The following is an 18,142-nucleotide window of genomic DNA, read 5'->3' on the forward strand; positions in this document are numbered from 1 at the left end:
GGGCCCCTAGAGGTCAGGGCCCCCTGGAGGTCAGGGCCCCTGGAGGTCAGGGCCCCTGGAGGTCAGGGCCCCTAGAGGTCAGGACCTCCTGGAGGTTAGGGCTCCTGGAGGTCAGGGCTCCTGGAGGTCAGGGCCCCCTGGAGGTCAAGGCCCCCTGGAGGTCAGGGCCCCTGGGCGCTGCTCTACGTGCTCGGTCGGTATTCGGCCATGATTACTACAAGTTTAGATAACTGGTTAGAGTAACTTACAACTAGTTAGCTGACAGGGCAAATTGAGGGATTGTCAGTGGATGTCAGGGGTTAGAGGTCAGAGGTTAGAGGTAACAACATAACAAGAGAAAAACAGTTTGTGCAGAACCACATGGTGAACTGGCACCTTGTGTGTTCTACTATTCTAACTCTCAACAGTACTGTCAGTTGAGACCCAGACTGAGTTCCTGTAGAGAACTGGGTTCATTTGTTGTTGGTAGGGGGCCCCTTAGTGTCCAGAGGATGTCAGATATTGACCTCTACAGAGGTCAGATATTGACCTCTGACCTCTATATCTCATAGCATCATAGTCTATAACATATCTCCTAACATCAGAGTCTATAACATATCTCCTAACATCAGAGTTTATAACATATCTCATAACATCATAGTCTATATTTGGGACCTTAGTGTCCGGGGACCCTAAGGGACCGCTTATGGCGCGTATGCCTGGAGCCAGGCCTGAACCAAGGGCTAGGGACAAGGGTGAAGGGTAGGGAGTGACTTGGCACCAGCTAGAATCTCCTTGAATTGTGACATGGAGAGATGTTACTGGGTTAATTTGTCAGTAGCGGGAGAGTAGAAAACTAAAGTTCTCTCCACAGACAGACGAGGAGAACACAGCTGCCTGGATATCAGTCTGTGCTGTTTCAATGTATCTTTAAATTGTTCCTATAACCTCTGACCTCCAGGATGCGTGTGGTCAGTGCATTATGGCTGTTCCTATTGGCCCTGGTGAAGTTTACCTCTGATCTCTAACCCCTGATCTCTAACCTCTAATCCCTGACCTCCAGGATGCGTGTGGCCTGTAATAGCTGACCTCTAACCCCTGACCTCTAACCCTGGACCTCCTGGATGTGTGTGGCCTGTAATATCTGACCTCTAACCCCTGTACTTCAGGATGCGTGTGGCCTGTAATATCTGACCTCTAACCTCTGACATCTAACCCCTGAACTCCAGAATGTGTGTGGCCTGTAATATCTGACCTCTAACCTCTGACCTCTAACCCCTGACATCCAGAATGCTTGTGGCCTGTAATATCTGACCTCTAACCTCAAATCCTGGACCTCCAGGATGTGTGTGGCCTGTAATATCTGACCTCTAATCCCTGACCTCCAGGATGTGTGTGGCCTGTAATATCTGACCTCTAACCTCTGACCTCTAATCCCTGACCTCCAGGATGTATGTGGCCTGTAATATCTGACCTCTAACCTCTGACCTCCAGGATGTGTGTGGCCTGTAATATCTGACCTCTAATCCCTGACCTCCAGGATGTGTGTGGCCTGTAATATCTGACCTCTAACCTCTGACCTCTAATCCCTGACCTCCAGGATGTGTGTGGCCTGTAATATCTGACCTCTAACCCCTGACCTCCAGAATGCGTGTGGCCTGTCTGTCAGTGCTGTTCCTATTGACCCTGGTGCAGCTGGGAGGCTGTCTGCTGCTAGGAGCCTTCAACATCAAGACATTCGGAGACAAGAAGTCCTCCAACTCAACCCTCATGGACATCATCACTCAGGTAGAGCTTTATCTCATAACATCATAATGTAACGCTTTATCACTGCACCTATCCGGTGTGTGACAATAAAACATACATATATTTTTAAAGCTTTATCTCATAACATGAAATGGTCTTTGAAACTATGTCTCATAACATCATAGTCTATAACATATCTCATAGCATCATAGTCTATAACATATCTCCTAACATCATAGCTGTCGTGTCTTTGCTATCGTTAAATTGAAGACTTATAGTTTTTATCAAAGATTCCTGTAATTAGGGATTACGCGATCACTTGAGTAATAACGTAACTAATTAACTATGAATTTGAGGGCACCAGGGAAAGTTATTAGATTACAAAGTTATAATTTCCCAATATAACCTTTCAGATATTTTCATATCTGATCAATAGTCCTCTAATTAATTCATTATTTACTTTACCTCACGTTAGTCTCATTCCAAACGTCGTAAATTGTTGATTATCTGCACGAACCCAGTCTTCACTATGAGTCATCCATACATCAATTGTCTTAAATCATTTATTTATTACTAACTAATTAATTCACAGAAATGCATAAACAAACAAACAAACTTAAAAATAGTTACATGAAATGATGGGAGAAATATGCCCTAGTGGGCTGAACCGGCATTGTGGCTTGTTAGACAAAGGGAAAGTTGCGTTCGACTAAGAATTCACTACAGAGTCCATAATTATAACAATTGACATGCTAATCCTTACACATGAACGCCCACTCATTCGGGAACAATTGCAATCAATATATATATAGTTACGCTCGGTGTGTGTCGTCTTGATCGTTGGAGAGAAGTTCGTTTTGGTTGGAGTTCCTTCTGTCTGGGTTATTGTGGATAGTTCAGAGTGACATTCGTTATAGAATGAATGTTTCGGCGGTTGTCTTTCTTTGCGTTCAATGATACCGAATTCCTAGCTGCAGACTAGTAGTCAATATCAAAACTTGTTATTATTCGTATAAGAGTTGAACCACGTGGTATGGTTAAAGATTCAGCAATGTTACCTTAACCTTCGTTCTCCCCATGGAGGATAAACATGGTCTAATGGTAATTTCTCAGAGTTGGGTTTTTATTCGGATTGCAGGAAGGGGCTGTCCCAGGATGTCTGACCCAACTGGCTCAGGGGCGGGTCCTCGGGTTTAGTTCAAATCAAAAAGGGATTTGTATTTTCTTAATTAAACAGTCCAAAATCATATTGCACAATTATACAAACAGTATCATACTCACTCATTCATTTTATACAACAAACAGATGTAAACCTCATGTCTGAGGTTATTATATAAACAGCGGTATGGTAATGTAGTCCCACAGTCTCACATGAGTTTCCCACGTGGTGACAAATGGACCGGTTCATAACTGGACTCTCCACCGATCTTTTATACTTTTGCAGGAACATGAAATATGTTCGTACCTCAAGTTCTGTGAGGTGGGAGAAAATTCCTTTGTCCTGAAAGTTTACCCTCTCTCTTAATACTGTTTGGCCATGAGGAGATTCTCAGGAATTTACGACGTCTCTGTGATCACCGCATGGGTTGTGGTGGAAAGGGAGAGGCAGGGAGAGGGGGATGGGGTTTGCAATACCCAAGCAGGCAACATCATGACATAGTCTATAACATATCTCATAACATCATAGTCTATAACATATCTCATAGCATCATAGTCTATAACATATCTCATAACATCATAGTCTATAACATATCTCATAGCATCATAGTCTATAACATATCTCATAGCATCATAGTCTATAACATATCTCATAACATCATAGTCTATAACATATCTCATAACATCATAGTCTATAACATATCTCATAACATCATAGTCTATAACATATCTCATAGCATCATACTCTATAACTCATAACATCAGATGGTCTTATTAAACACCAGTCCTGGGCGTCATCCTGGGTCTCGTCCTGGGCCTCGTCCTGGGCCTCGTCCTGGGTCTCGTCCTGGGCCTCGTCCTGAGCCTCGTCCTGGGCCTCGTCCTGGGCCTCATCTTGAGCATCGTCCTGGGCCTCGTCCTGGGCTTCGTCCTGGGCCTCGTCCTTGGCCTTGTCCTGGGCCTCGTCCTGGGCCTCGTCCTTGGCCTCGTCCTGGGCCTCGTTCTTGGCCTCGTCCTGGGCCTCGTCCTGAGCCTCGTCCTTGGCCTCGTCCTGAGCCTCGTCCTGGGCCTCGTCTTGGGCCTCGTCCTTGGCCTCGTCCTGGGCCTCGTCCTGGGCCTAGTCCTGGGACTAAAAGTGTTTGTAGATTCTCCATTGGAAAGTACTTCTTAGTCCAAGACCAGGCTGTGTCCGGGAAACCTTAATTGTTATTAATTTATATTATGATTTTTTTATGTATTAGATAGTGCATCGTTATGATATCGTGTTGATCCAGGAAGTGAGAGACACTGACCTATCAGCAACCAACAAACTGATGCAGCACGTCAACAAGTAAGACCAATCACAGCCCTGAAACAATATTACATCCACTGACCAATGACAGCCCCTCTGATATAAAGACTTTGTAATGTGTGTTGTCTAATAACTAATGATATTGTAATGTGTGTTGTTTAATAATTATATAATGATATTGTAATGTGTGTTGTCTAATAACTATATAATGATATTGTAATGTGTGTTGTTTAATAACTATATAATGATATTGTAATGTGTGTTGTCTAATAACTATATAATGATATTGTAATGTGTGTTGTCTAATAACTATATAATGATATTGTAATGGGTGTTTTGTTTGTTGTCAGAGGCTTGTCTCCCTATAGGTACCGTCACATTGTCAGTGAGGAACTGGGCCGCAGTACCTACACAGAGAGATACCTCTACCTGTACAGGTAATATACAGAGAGATACCTCTACCTGTACAGGTAATATACAGAGAGATACCTCTACCTATACAGGTAATATACAGAGAGATACCTCTACCTGTACAGGTAATATACAGAGAGATACCTCTACCTGTACAGATAATATACAGAGAGATACCGCTACCTGTACAGGTAATATACAGAGAGATACCTCTACCTGTACAGGTAATATACAGAGAGATACCTCTACCTATACAGGTAATATACAGAGAGATACCTCTACCTGTACAGGTAATATACAGAGAGATACCTCTACCTGTACAGATAATATACAGAGAGATACCGCTACCTGTACAGGTAATATACAGAGAGATACCTCTACCTGTACAGGTAATATACAGAGAGATACCTCTACCTATACAGGTAATATACAGAGAGATACCTCTACCTGTACAGGTAATATATAGAGAGATACCTCTACCTGTACAGGTAATATACAGAGAGATACCTCTACCTGTACAGATAATATACAGAGAGATACCTCTACCTGTACAGGTAATATACAGTGAGATACCTCTACCTGTACAGGTAATATACAGAGAGATACCTCTACCTGTACAGGCACAATACAGAGAGATACCTCTACCTGTACAGGTAATATACAGAGAGATACCTCTACCTGTACAGGTAATATACAGAGAGATACCTCTACCTGTACAGGTAATATACAGAGAGATACCTCTACCTGTACAGGTAATATACAGAGAGATACCTCCACCTGTACAGGTAATATACAGAGAGATACCTCTACCTGTACAGGTAATATACAGAGAGATACCTCCACCTGTACAGGTAATATACAGAGAGATACCTCTACCTGTACAGGTACAATACAGAGAGATACCTCTACCTGTACAGGTAATATACAGAGAGATACCTCTACCTGTACAGGTACAATACAGAGAGATACCTCTACCTATACAGGTAATATACAGAGAGATACCTCTACCTATACAGGTAATATACAGAGAGATACCTCTACCTGTACAGGTACAATACAGAGAGATACCTCTACCTGTACAGGTAATATATAGAGAGATACCTCTACCTGTACAGGTAATATACAGAGAGATACCTCTACCTGTACAGATAATATACAGAGAGATACCTCCACCTGTACAGGTAATATACAGGGAGATACCTCTACCTGTACAGGTACAATACAGAGAGATACTTCTACCTGTACAGGTAATATACAGAGAGATACCTCTACCTATACAGGTAATATACAGTGAGATACCTCTACCTGTACAGGTACAATACAGAGAGATACCTCTACCTGTACAGGTAATATACAGAGAGATACCTCTACCTGTACAGGTACAATACAGAGAGATACTTCTACCTGTACAGGTAATATACAGAGAGATACCTTTACCTGAACAGGTTCTGTTCTGCTCTGTTCTGCTCGGTACTGTGCCGTTCTGTGCTGCACTAAACACTGAAAGCATCTCCTAAAGCGTGTGTTTGTCCTGTTATATGATAGAGAGGAGACGGTCTCTGTGGCTAAGAACTACACGTACGATGACGGCTGTGAGCCCTGCGGTACAGATACCTTCATCAGAGAACCCTTCATTGTCATGTTCTCCTCGAACTACACAGGTAGAAAGGGGGGTGATGGGGAGAGGTGGGAGGGGGAGGGAGATGGTGATGGGGGAGAGAGCGGGAGGGAGAGGGGGAATGAGAGGAAGAGAGATTCAGTGTGTGTGTGAGAGAGAGAGAGAGAGAGAGAGAGAGAGAGAGAGAGAGAGAGAGAGAGAGAGAGAGAGAGAGAGAGAGAGGAGGAAAAATATGAGGTTCCTTTACATAAAAAAATAATTAACTCAAAAAACATGTGTCTTTTTTTTTCATTAGTCCACTGTTGATATAGTCAGTCCCAAGATGTTTTGCATGTCAGCAGGCAAGTTTTCAAGATATTAGACTTTCAAGAAGCAAAGTGTCATGAAGCATTTTGCATCATACAGCTGCACCATCGAGAGCATCCTGCCCGGTTGCTAACGTTAGCTAGGCTGGGGTTAAGGTTAGCTAGCTGGCTAACGTTAGCTAGGCTGGGGTTAAGGTTAGCTAGCTGACTAACATTAGCTAGGCTGGGGTTAAGGTTAGCTAGCTGACTAACATTAGCTAGGCTGGGGTTAAGGTTAGCTAGCTGACTAACATTAGCTAGGTGGCTAACGTTAGCTAGGCTGGGGTTAAGGTTAGGGGAAGGTCTTAGCTGACATGCTAAGTACTTGCAAAGTAGCTAAAAAGTTGTTAATTAGCTAAAATGCAAAAGTTGTCCGTAATGAGATTCAAACTCGCCCTTGTCCAACCACCCTACTTTTGTCTTAAATAACCATCTTTGTCATACAACCAAATGTAACATATTGTACAAATTTGAGTGTCCCAAATGTACGTTTACTACGTTACTGTGACGTCTACTACAGCTCCTCCTCTCTGGCGCTCGTTGTCACCAGTTTATTCATTATTACGCACACCTGCCACCATCGTTACGCACACCTGTCACCATCGTTACGCACACCTGCCACCATCGTTACCCACACCTGCCACCATCATTACGCACACCTGCCACCATCGTTACGCACACCTGCCACCATCGTTACGCACACCTGCCACCATCGTTACGCACACGTTACGCACACCTGCCACCATCATTACGCACACCTGCCACCATCGTTACGCACACCTGCCACCATCTTTACGCACACCTGCCACCATCGTTACGCACACCTGCCACCATCGTTACGCACACCTGCCACCATCGTTACGCACACCTGCCACCATCGTTACGCACACCTGCCACCATCTTTACGCACACCTGCCACCATCGTTACGCACACCTGCCACCATCGTTACGCACACCTGCCACCATCATTACGCACACCTGCCACCATCGTTACGCACACCCGCCACCATCGTTACGCACACCTGCCACCATCGTTACGCACACCTGCCATCATCGTTACGCACACCTGCCACCATCGTTACGCACACCTGCCACCATCGTTACGCACACCTGCCACCATCGTTACGCACACCTGCCACCATCGTTACGCACACGTTACGCACACCTGCCACCATCGTTACGCACACCTGCCACCATCATTATGAGCACTTGCGCTTCATGAGACACACCTGGACTTCATCACTTTCCTGATTACCTTCCCGATATACAGTTGAAGTCGGAAGTTTACATACACCTTAGCCAAATACAATTCCTGACATTTAATCCTAGTAAAAATTCCCTGTCTTAGGTCAGTTAGGACCACCACTTTATTTTAAGAATGTGAAATGTCAGAATAATAGTAGAGAGAATTATTTCTTTCAGCTTTTATTTCTTTCATCACATTCCAACTGGGTCAGAAGTTTACATACACTCAATTAGTATTTGGTAGCATTGCCTTTAAATTGTTTAACTTGGGTCAAACGTTTCGGATAGCCTTCCACAAGCTTCCCACAATAAGTTGGGTACATTTTGGCCCATTCCTCCTGACAGAGCTGGTGTAACTGAGTCAGGTTTGTAGGCCTCCTTGCTCGCACACGCTTTTTCAGTTTTTCCCACAAATTTTCTATGGAATTGAGGTCTCGGCTTTGTGATGGCCACTCCAATACCTTGACTTCCTTAAGCCATTTTGCTACAACTTTGGAAGTATGCTTGGGGTCATTGTCCATTTGAAAGACCCATTTGTGAACAAGCTTTAACTTCCTGACTGATGTCTTGAGATGTTGCTTCAATATATCCACATAATTTTCCTGCCTAATGACGCCATCTATTTTGTGAAGTGCATCAGTCCCTCCTGCAGCAAAGCACCCCCACAACGTGATGCTGCCACCCCCAAGCTTCACAGTTGGGATGGTATTCTTCGGCTTGCAAGTCTCCCCCTTTTTCCTCTAAACATAGTGATGGTCATTATGGTCAAACAGTTCTATTTTTGTTTCATCAGACCAGAGGATATTTCTCCAAAAAGTTCGATCTTTGTCCCATTGTGCAGTTGCAAACCGTAGTCTGGCTTTTTATGGTGGTTTTGGAGCAGTGGCTTCTTCCTTGCTGAGCGGCCTTTCGGGTTATGTCGATATAGGACTCGTTTTACTGTGGATATAGATACTTTTGTACCTGTTTCCTCCAGCATCTTCACAGGGTCCTTTTGCTGTTGTTCTTGGATTGATTTGCATTTTTCGCACCAAAGTACGTTCATCTCTAGGAGACAGAACATGTCTCCTTCCTGAGCGGTATGACGGCTGCGTGGTCCCATGGTGTTTATACTTTCGTACTATTGCTTGTACAGATGAACGTAGTACCTTCAGGCGTTTGGAAATTGCTCCCAAGGATGAACCAGACTTGTGGAGGTCTACAATTTTTTTCTGAGGTCATGGCTGATTTCTTTTGATTTTCCCATGATGTTAGGCATAAAGGCACTGAATTTGAAGGTAGGCCTTGAAATACATCCACAGGTACACCTCCAATTGACTCAAATGATGTCAATTAGCCTATCAGAAGCTTCTAAAGCCATGACATATTTTCTGGAATTTTCCAAGCTGTTTAAAGGCATAGTCAACTTAGTGTATTTAAACTTCTGACCCACTGGAATTGTGATACAGTGAATTATAAGTGAAATAATCTGTCTGTAAACAATTGTTGGACAAAGGACTTGTGTCATGCACAAAGTAGATATCCTAACCGACTTGCCAAAACTATAGTTTGTTAACAAGACATTTGTGGAGTGGTTGAAAAACGAGTTTTAATGTTTCCAACCTAAGTGTAGGTAAACTTCTGACTTCAACTGTATGTCACTCCCTTTGGTTCTTTCCCTAGTGTTTCTGTTCCAGTGTTCATGTCTGTACGCTACCCGTGTTTCTTGTTTTGTTCTATGTTAATTTATTCGTTAAATACACTCCCTGAATTTGCTTCCCGACTCCCAGTGTTACAGTTCCATCTAGTCTATGAGACCAGGCTGAATATCTTGAAAAACTTGACTGCTGAAAAACATTTTGGAACTGTCTTGATTAATGAAGACATTAAATCTTTAACTCTCCATTCCCCCTCTTTCTGTGTTTTTCTCCCTACCTGCCTCCCTTCCTCCCTGACTGCCTGCCTCCCCGCCTGCCGCTCTCCCTCCCTTTCTGCCTCCCTCCCTCTCGATCTCTTTCCCTCCCTGCCTCACTGCCTCTCTCCCTCCCTCCCTCCCTCCCTCCCTCCCTCCCTCCCTCTCGCTCTCTCTGTTTCCCTCCCTGCCTGCCTCTCTCTCTCCCTCCCTCCCCACCTCCCTGCCCCTCTCTCTCCCTCCCTCCCTCTCGCTCTATCGCTCTTTCCCTCCCTCCCTGCCCCTCTCTCTCTCTCCCTCCCTCCCTGCCTCACTGCCTCTCTCCCTCCCTGCCCACCTCACTGCCTCCCTCCCACCCTCCCTCCCTGCCCACCTCACTGCCTCCCTCCCTCCCACCTTCCCTCACTGCCTCCCTCCCTCTCTCCCTCCCTGCCTCCCTCTCTCCCTCCCTGCCTCTCTCCCTCCCTGCCCACCTCCCTCTCTCCCTCCCTGCCTCCCTCCCACCCTCTCTTCTAGCTGTGAGGAACTTTGTTTTGGTACCTCAACACACGTCTCCAGACTCGGCAGTGAAGGAGGTTGACGCTCTGTACGATGTGGCCACTGACGTCAGAGCTCGCTGGAACACCAATGTGACTATACAGCACACACACACAGACACACAAAGACACACAGACACACACACAGGCACAAACACACACAGACACAGGCACACACACACTCCTCCTCTGTAGTGGTTCTGCTAGGGGACTTCAATACTGGCTTTTATTTTATTTTCTCTCTATGGACTGTACACACAAACTGACACAATCACTGCTGCTACTGTTGTTTATCATATATCCTGATGTCACCTCACCCCTATACATACAGTATCTAACTATCACTCCAGTATCCCTGCTACTGTTGTTTATCATATATCCTGATGTCACCTCACCCCCTTTACATACAGTACATAACTCTATCACTCCAGTATCCCTGCACAGTGTAAATATGGTATTGGAACTGACCCTGTATATATACTGTACACTGAACAAAAATATAAACACAAAATGGAACAATTTCAGTGATTTTAATGAGTTAGAGTTCATTTAAGGAAATCAGACTGAACAAAAATATGAACACAACATGTAAAGTGTTGGTCCTGTGTTTCAGGAGCTGAAATAAAAGATCCCCTGAAATGTTCCATTCGCACAAAAAGCTTATTTCTCTCAAATGTGTTTCTGACTTGATTGTCAGGACATAGTGCTGCTGGGGGACTTCAACGCAGGCTGTCGCTACGTGACGGGACCAGACTGGCAGCGGATACGCCTCTTCACAGACCACAGATACCACTGGCTGATACCTGACCACGCTGACACCACCGTCTCTAACACCGACTGTCCCTACGACAGGTCAGAGACACCCAGGCACCCACACACACACATTTACACACGCAATTACAAACACACACATTTACACACACACATTTACACACGCAATTACAAACACACACATTTACACACACACATTTTCAACACACACACACCAACTGCCCTCACGACAGGTCAAACCTAGCACACACACACACTCACTCACTCACTCACTCACTCACTCACTCACTCACTCACTCACTCACACACTCACTCACTCACTCACAGACTAACTGTTGGTCTGGTTGTGAAGGGTGGTGGCCACCACTGAGATGATGAGAGGAGTGGTCCCTGGGTCGGCTGAGGTGTTCGACTACATGACACAACTGAAGCTCAGCCACAGCATGGTAACAACTCCTAACCCTTAGAGGTGGACTCAGCCACAGCATGGTAACAACTCCTAACCCTTAGAGGTGGACTCAGCCACAGCATGGTAACAACTCCTAAACCTTAGAGGTGGACTCAGCCACAGCATGGTAACAACTCCTAACCCTTAGAGGTGGACTCAGCCACAGCATGGTAACAACTCCTAACCCTTAAAGGTGGACTCAGCCACAGCATGGTAACAACTCCTAACCCTTAAAGGTGGACTCAGCCACAGCATGGTAACAACTCCTAACCCTTAGAGGTGGGCTCAGCCACAGCATGGTAACAACTCCTAACCCTTAAAGGTGGACTCAGCCACAGCATGGTAACAACTCTTAACCCTTAGAGGTGGACTCAGCCACAGCATGGTAACAACTCCTAACCCTTAAAGGTGGACTCAGCCACAGCATGGTAACAACTCCTAACCCTTAAAGGTGGACTCAGCCACAGCATGGTAACAACTCCTAACCCTTAGAGGTGGACTCAGCCACAGCATGGTAACAACTCCTAACCCTTAAAGGTGGACTCAGCCACAGCATGGTAACAACTCCTAACCCTTAGAGGTGGACTCAGCCACAGCATAGTAACAACTCTTAACCCTTAGAGGTGGACTCAGCCACAGCATGGTAACAACTCCTAACCCTTAAAGGTGGACTCAGCCACAGCATGGTAACAACTCCTAACCCTTAAAGGTGGACTCAGCCACAGCATGGTAACAACTCCTAACCCTTAAAGGTGGACTCAGTCATATGATGTTGCATGAACGAAGTAAACACAATATCGGGTCAATTTCCACAACTGATAGCATTGAAGCGCGAGGCTAAACTTTCAATATGTATATTTTATTGTTACATACACCGGATAGGTGCAGTGAAATGTGTTGTTTTACAGGGTCGTCCATAGTAGTACTTCACCCCTTGTCACGCCCTGGCCTTATTATTCTTTGTTTTCTTTATTATTTTAGTTAGGTCAGGGTGTGACATGGGGAATGTTTATGTTTTGTTGGTTTTGGGTGTTTATTTGGTAAAGGGGTTATGGGGTGTAGTATATGGTTTTGTGTTGAGTGTAGATGTCTAGCGTTGTCTATGTTGGTTAGTATTCTAGGAGAGTCTATGGTTGCCTGAATGAGTTCCCAATTAGAGACAGCTGATTTCGGTTGTCTCTGACTGGGAGCCTTATTTAGGGTAGCCATAGGCTCTCATTGGTTGTGGGTAATTGTCTATGTAGAACGTTTGTAGCCTGTATGTATGTGCACAACGTTTGTAGCTTCACGGTCGTTTTGTTGTTTTGTTAGTTTGTATAGAGTTTTGTGTCGTGTTCATCTTCGTGTTGTTAAATAAAAGAAGATGGCTTATTTTCCAACTGCTGCATTTTGGTCCGTCAATCCGCCACACGATCGTGACAGAATTACCCACCATAGGACCAAGCGGCATGGAAGGCGGCAACAGGACCTACCTACAAAGGATTTCTGGAGATGGGAGGAAATTCTAGACGGGAGAGGACCCTGGTCACAGCCAGGGGAATATCACTGCCCCAAGGCAGAGATAGAGGCAGCACGGCGAAACGGGAGGAAGCCCAAGAGACAGCACAAAAAAAAAATTTGGAGGGGGGCACTTGGAGCAGTCGGCGAAGTTGAGGGGTGAGTCTGAGAGGGTCGAGGAGTTATTGGACAGATTGGAGGAGAGTGAACGAAGGGGAGATTATGAGACATTCGAAGAGTTGTTGACGAAATTGGAGGAGAGTGAAGAGAGAGAGCTGTTGGTTTGGCAGAGTATGCAATGCATTCTCCCTGAGGAGCATATTAGCTGTCCGATGCCACCTGTGTCAGTTCCTCGTACTCAGCCTGAAACTTGTGTTAAAGTTCCGGAACATTTGATGCCGGCTATACACACCAGGTCTCCAGTACACCTTCACAACCCGGTGTGTCCTGTTTCTACTTTTTGCACTCATCCTGAGGTGCATGTCCCCAGCCCTGTACCACTAGTTCCGGCACCAAGCACTAGGTCTAAGGTGCGTCTCCAGAGCCCTTTACGCACTGTTCCTGCTCCCCGCACTAGCTTTGAGGTGCGTGTTTCCAGCCCATTACCACCAGTGCCTACACCACGCATCAAGCTTCCTGGGTGTCTCCAGAGCCCTGTTCTTCCTCCACGTACTAGCCCTGTGGTGCGTGTCTCCAGCCCTTTACCACCAGTGTCTACACCACGCACCAAGCCCTCTGTGTGTCTCCAGAGTCCTGTACGCACTGTTCCTTCTCCCCGTACTCGCCCTGATGTGCGGGTCCTCAGCCCGGTACCACCAGTACCGGTACCACGCACAAGGTCTATAGTACGCCTTGAGAGTCCAGTGTGCCCTGTTGCTGCTCCCCGCATTAGCCCTGAGATGCGTGTCCCCAGTCCGGTACCACCAGTTCCGGCCCCACGCACTAGGCCTAATGTGCGTCCCCAGGGTCCAGTATGCCCTGTTCCTGCTCCCCGCACTAGCCCTGAGATGCGTGTCCCCAGCCCGGTACCACCAGTTCCGGCACCACGCACTAGGCCTAATGTGCGCTCCCAGGGTCCAGTATGCCCTGTTTCTTCTCCCCGCATTAGCCCTGAGATGCGTGTCCCCAGTCCGGTACCACCAGTTCCGGCCCCACGCACTAGGCCTAATGTGCGTCCCCAGGGTCCAGTATGCCCTGTTCCTGCTCCCCGCACTAGCCCTGAGATGCGTGTCCCCAGCCCGGTACCACCAGTTCCGGCACCACGCACCAGGCCTACAGTGCGCTTCAGCCGGCAGGAGTCTGCCGTCTGCACAGCAATGACTGAACTGCCCGTCTCCCCAGCGCCATCTGAGCCATCCGTCTCCCCAGCGCCATCTGAGCCATCCGTCTCCCCAGCGCCATCTGAGCCATCCGTCTCCCCAGCGTCATCTGAGCCATCCGTCTGCCATGAGCCTGCAAAGCCGCCCGTCTGCCATGAGCCTGCAAAGCCGCCCGTCTGCAATGAGCCTACTGAGCCGTCCGCCAGACAGGAGCCGCTAGAGCCGCCAGCCAGACAGGAGCCGCTAGAGCCGTCCGTCAGACAGGATCTGCCAGAGCCGCCAACCAGACAGGATCTGCCAGAGCCGCCAACCAGACAGGATCTGCCTGAGCCGCCAACCAGACAGGATCTGCCAGAGTCGCTAACCAGACAGGAGCAGCCAGATCAGTCAGCCAGCCATGAGCAGCCAGATCCGTCAGCTAGCCATGAGCAGCCAGATCCGTCAGCTAGCCATGAGCAGCCAGATCCGTCAGCTAGCCATGAGCAGCCAGATCCGTCAGCTAGCCATGAGCAGCCAGATCAGTCAGCTAGCCATGAGCAGCCAGATCCGTCAGCTAGCCATGAGCAGCCAGATCCGTCAGCTAGCCATGAGCAGCCAGATCCGTCAGCTAGCCATGAGCAGCCAGATCCGTCAGCTAGCCATGAGCAGCCAGATCCGTCAGCTAGCCATGAGCAGCCAGATCCGTCAGCCAGCCATGAGCAGCCAGATCCGTCAGCCAGCCATGAGCAGCCAGATCCGTCAGCCAGCCATGAGCAGCCAGATCAGTTAGCCAGCCATGAGCAGCCAGATCCGTTAGCCAGCCATGAGCAGCCAGATCTGTCAGCCAGCCATGGGCCGTCCCTCAGTCCGGAGCTGCAGTCCCTCAGTCCGGAGCTGCAGTCCCTCAGTCCGGAGCTGCCATTCCTCAGTCCGGAGCTGCCCCTTACCCTGGAGCTGCCCCTTACCCTGGTGCTGCCCCTTACCCTGGTGTTGCCCCTTACCATGGTGCTGCCCCTTACCCTGGTGCTGCCCCTTACCCTGGTACTGCCCCTTATCCTGGTACTGCCCCTGACCCTGGTACTGCCCCTTACCCTGGTACTGGTCCTTAGTCCGGAGCTGTCCCTTAGTCCGGAACTCCCCCTTAATGCAATGGGGTTAATGTGGAGGGGGGTCGTTTGGAGGAAGCCTAGGAGGTGGTTAGGTACTGTGGTGACGTGGGGACTACGACCAGAGCCGGAGCCGCCACCGTGGAGGGGAGCCCACCCAGACCCTCCCCTAGACTGTGTATGGTGCGCCCGGAGTTCGCGCCTCAAGGGGGGGGTTATGTCACGCCCTGGCCTTATTATTCTTTGTTTTCTTTATTATTTTAGTTAGGTCAGGGTGTGACATGGGGAATGTTTATGTTTTGTTGGTTTTGGGTGTTTATTTGGTAAAGGGGTTATGGGGTGTAGTATATGGTTTTGTGTTGAGTGTAGATGTCTAGCGTTGTCTATGTTGGTTAGTATTCTAGGAGAGTCTATGGTTGCCTGAATGAGTTCCCAATTAGAGACAGCTGATTTCGGTTGTCTCTGATTGGGAGCCTTATTTAGGGTAGCCATAGGCTCTCATTGGTTGTGGGTAATTGTCTATGTAGAACGTTTGTAGCCTGTATGTATGTGCACAACGTTTGTAGCTTCACGGTCGTTTTGTTGTTTTGTTAGTTTGTATAGAGTTTTGTGTCGTGTTCATCTTCGTGTTGTTAAATAAAAGAAGATGGCTTATTTTCCAACTGCTGCATTTTGGTCCGTCAATCCGCCACACGATCGTGACACCCCTGGAGCAAATTAGGGTGAAGTGCCTTGCTCAAGGCCACATGGACAGGTTTTTCACCTTGTCGGCTCGGGGATTCGAACCGGCAACATTTGGGTTACTGGACCAACGCTCTAACCCAGTGGTCACCAACTTTTGGTTGTGTTGTGAACTCGATTAAGCCACAGATCTCCCGGTCCGCCGGGTTGGCGGAGTTTGTCTTTTTAGACAAATGATTTGGTTCAAAATGGGAACCCTTTGCCTACCCGGTGCACAGGGCTTCTGAATCAAGTGCACCTATCGCCAACAGGGCTTCTGAATCAAGTGCACCAACCACCAACAGGGCTTCTGAATCAAGTGCACCAACCACCAACAGGGCTTCTGAATCAAGTGCACCAACCACCAACAGGGCTTCTGAATCAAGTGCACCAACCACCAACAGGGCTTCTGAATCAAGTGCACCAACAGGGCTTCTGAATCAAGTGCACCAACCACCAACAGGGCTTCTGAATCAAGTGCACCAACCACCAACAGGGCTTCTGAATCAAGTGCACCAACCACCAACAGGGCTTCTGAATCAAGTGCACCAACCACCAACAGGGCTTCTGAATCAAGTGCACCAACCACCAACAGGGCTTCTGAATCATGTGCACCAACCACAAACAGGGCTTCTGAATCAAGTGCACCAACCATCAACAGGGCAACACGAATACATAAAACAAGTAAAGCCATCCTTTATCATTGGCTTTCCTACAGAAATGTTTGGTGATCGACTAGGAATGCCTTGAAGATCGACCAATAGGCTCCCTGCCCTTAACTTCTCCTCTGCTTTGGTCCCGTAGCTACCACGTTGTAGCAGCGTGAAGCACACCTGTGCACATGTGCAGATACTTTTTGGGACTCAGAGCAAAGGCTCAGCCAAGGGCTCATTTCAAAATATGTGGTGATGCTCATTGCAACGTCATCTCACTGAGTCTACCTTTAACCTTTAACCTTTAAGTGTGATATTTTGGTTTGTTGAAGATTTATTTCTTAGCTGTTTATATGGTACAAGGATTCTCTACACTTGCTTGTTTTGCCACATACAATGAAATTAGTGGAACTGTTAGAATTTTAGCAACCAGGAAATGTAGGAGCCATTTCTGCATATTGCACCTGAAACTCAAGCCAGGCTTCCCCTCAACAGTAAATAAACTCTGAACTCTAGTCTGTTTGTGCATTTCTACTCAATTTAAAAACTCTCAGCAATAGGAGATTCGCCTCAGTCAATAGGAGACTTAACATTCACCTCAGTCAATAGGAGACTTAACATTCACCTCAGTCAATATGAGACTAAACATTCACCTCAGTCAATATGAGACTAAACATTCACCTCAGTCAATAGGAGACTGAACATTCACCTCAGTCAAGAGGAGACTTAACATTCACCTCAGTCAATAGGAGACAGCTACTTGTATTTGCCTTCTAATCAGGAATGATTTTATTAGCCCATTTTAAATGGTTGGTGTTGAGCTAGGTAGAGTAATAGTGTCTTAATGGTACAGCTCTTATCTCTCTCCCCCTCTCAGGCATTGGCTGTCAGCGACCACTACCCTGTTGAGGTGAAGCTGATTGGTCACACCCCTGCTGCATGAGCCCGCCTCCAGGAAGTGTTCAGACACTCTCAAATTGCACCCTATTCACTTTGTAGTGCACTACTTTGGACCAGAGCCTTCTATAGGGAATAGGGTGCCAGTTGAGTGTCATCACCATGACGTGTTTCAATAAAACTCAGTCAAACTGTGCTCCTGTTATTGTTTGTGTCCAACATTCAAGCTGAAACAAGTGCCTTATAAGAGATGGAAGAGCACATGTGAATTCTATATTCATTTTGGAGTTTGGTTCTGTAAGCCCCTCAGTAACAGCTCAGACACCAGTGGAATGACGTCCAATCCAACCAGACCTATTAAACACGTATGGCTACTGTTTGATCAATTAAAGGACAGGACAGAATTCAGGAAACCCTGCCCTAAACTAGTGACATCAAAGAACATGAAACTCAACACACATTCAATGGAATGTATTTTAAAGATGTTTACTTGCAAACCAACAGTACAGGAGAAGATCATATGAAAAAACAAA

The 18,142-nt window shown here is 46.9% G+C and overlaps 2 protein-coding genes across 2 annotated transcripts in view; one reads left to right on the forward strand and one right to left on the reverse strand.

The window, feature by feature from the left end:
• Positions 1-1,321: 1,321 nt before the first annotated feature.
• Positions 1,322-17,761, forward strand: LOC129844758 (deoxyribonuclease-1-like). The gene is made up of 8 exons (XM_055912853.1): positions 1,322-1,767; positions 4,125-4,213; positions 4,525-4,611; positions 6,131-6,246; positions 10,200-10,312; positions 10,917-11,071; positions 11,343-11,436; positions 17,590-17,761. The coding sequence occupies exons 1-8, from the start codon at positions 1,627-1,629 to the stop codon at positions 17,653-17,655; spliced, it is 861 nt and encodes a 286-aa protein (XP_055768828.1). The 5' UTR covers positions 1,322-1,626; the 3' UTR covers positions 17,656-17,761.
• Positions 17,762-18,079: 318 nt separating this feature from the next.
• LOC129844760 (enoyl-CoA delta isomerase 1, mitochondrial-like) overlaps positions 18,080-18,142 on the reverse strand; it is a 9,625-nt gene continuing 9,562 nt past the window's right edge. The window contains exon 7 of the mRNA XM_055912855.1: positions 18,080-18,142. This exon is cut by the window's right edge and continues 822 nt beyond it. The gene's annotated coding sequence lies outside the window, so the exon portion shown is untranslated.

The sequence above is a fragment of the Salvelinus fontinalis genome, unplaced genomic scaffold (genome assembly GCF_029448725.1).
Source record: "Salvelinus fontinalis isolate EN_2023a unplaced genomic scaffold, ASM2944872v1 scaffold_0223, whole genome shotgun sequence".
Lineage (NCBI taxonomy): Eukaryota > Metazoa > Chordata > Actinopteri > Salmoniformes > Salmonidae > Salvelinus > Salvelinus fontinalis.

Coding starts and splice junctions, on each gene's coding strand:
- LOC129844758 (XM_055912853.1), top strand. CDS start 1,627: ATGCGTGTGGCCTGTCTGTCAGTGCTGTTCCTATTGACCCTGGTGCAG. Junction 4,612..6,130: donor AGATACCTCTACCTGTACAG/GTAATATACAGA, acceptor GTTATATGATAG/AGAGGAGACGGTCTCTGTGG. Junction 11,072..11,342: donor ACCGACTGTCCCTACGACAG/GTCAGAGACACC, acceptor CTGGTTGTGAAG/GGTGGTGGCCACCACTGAGA.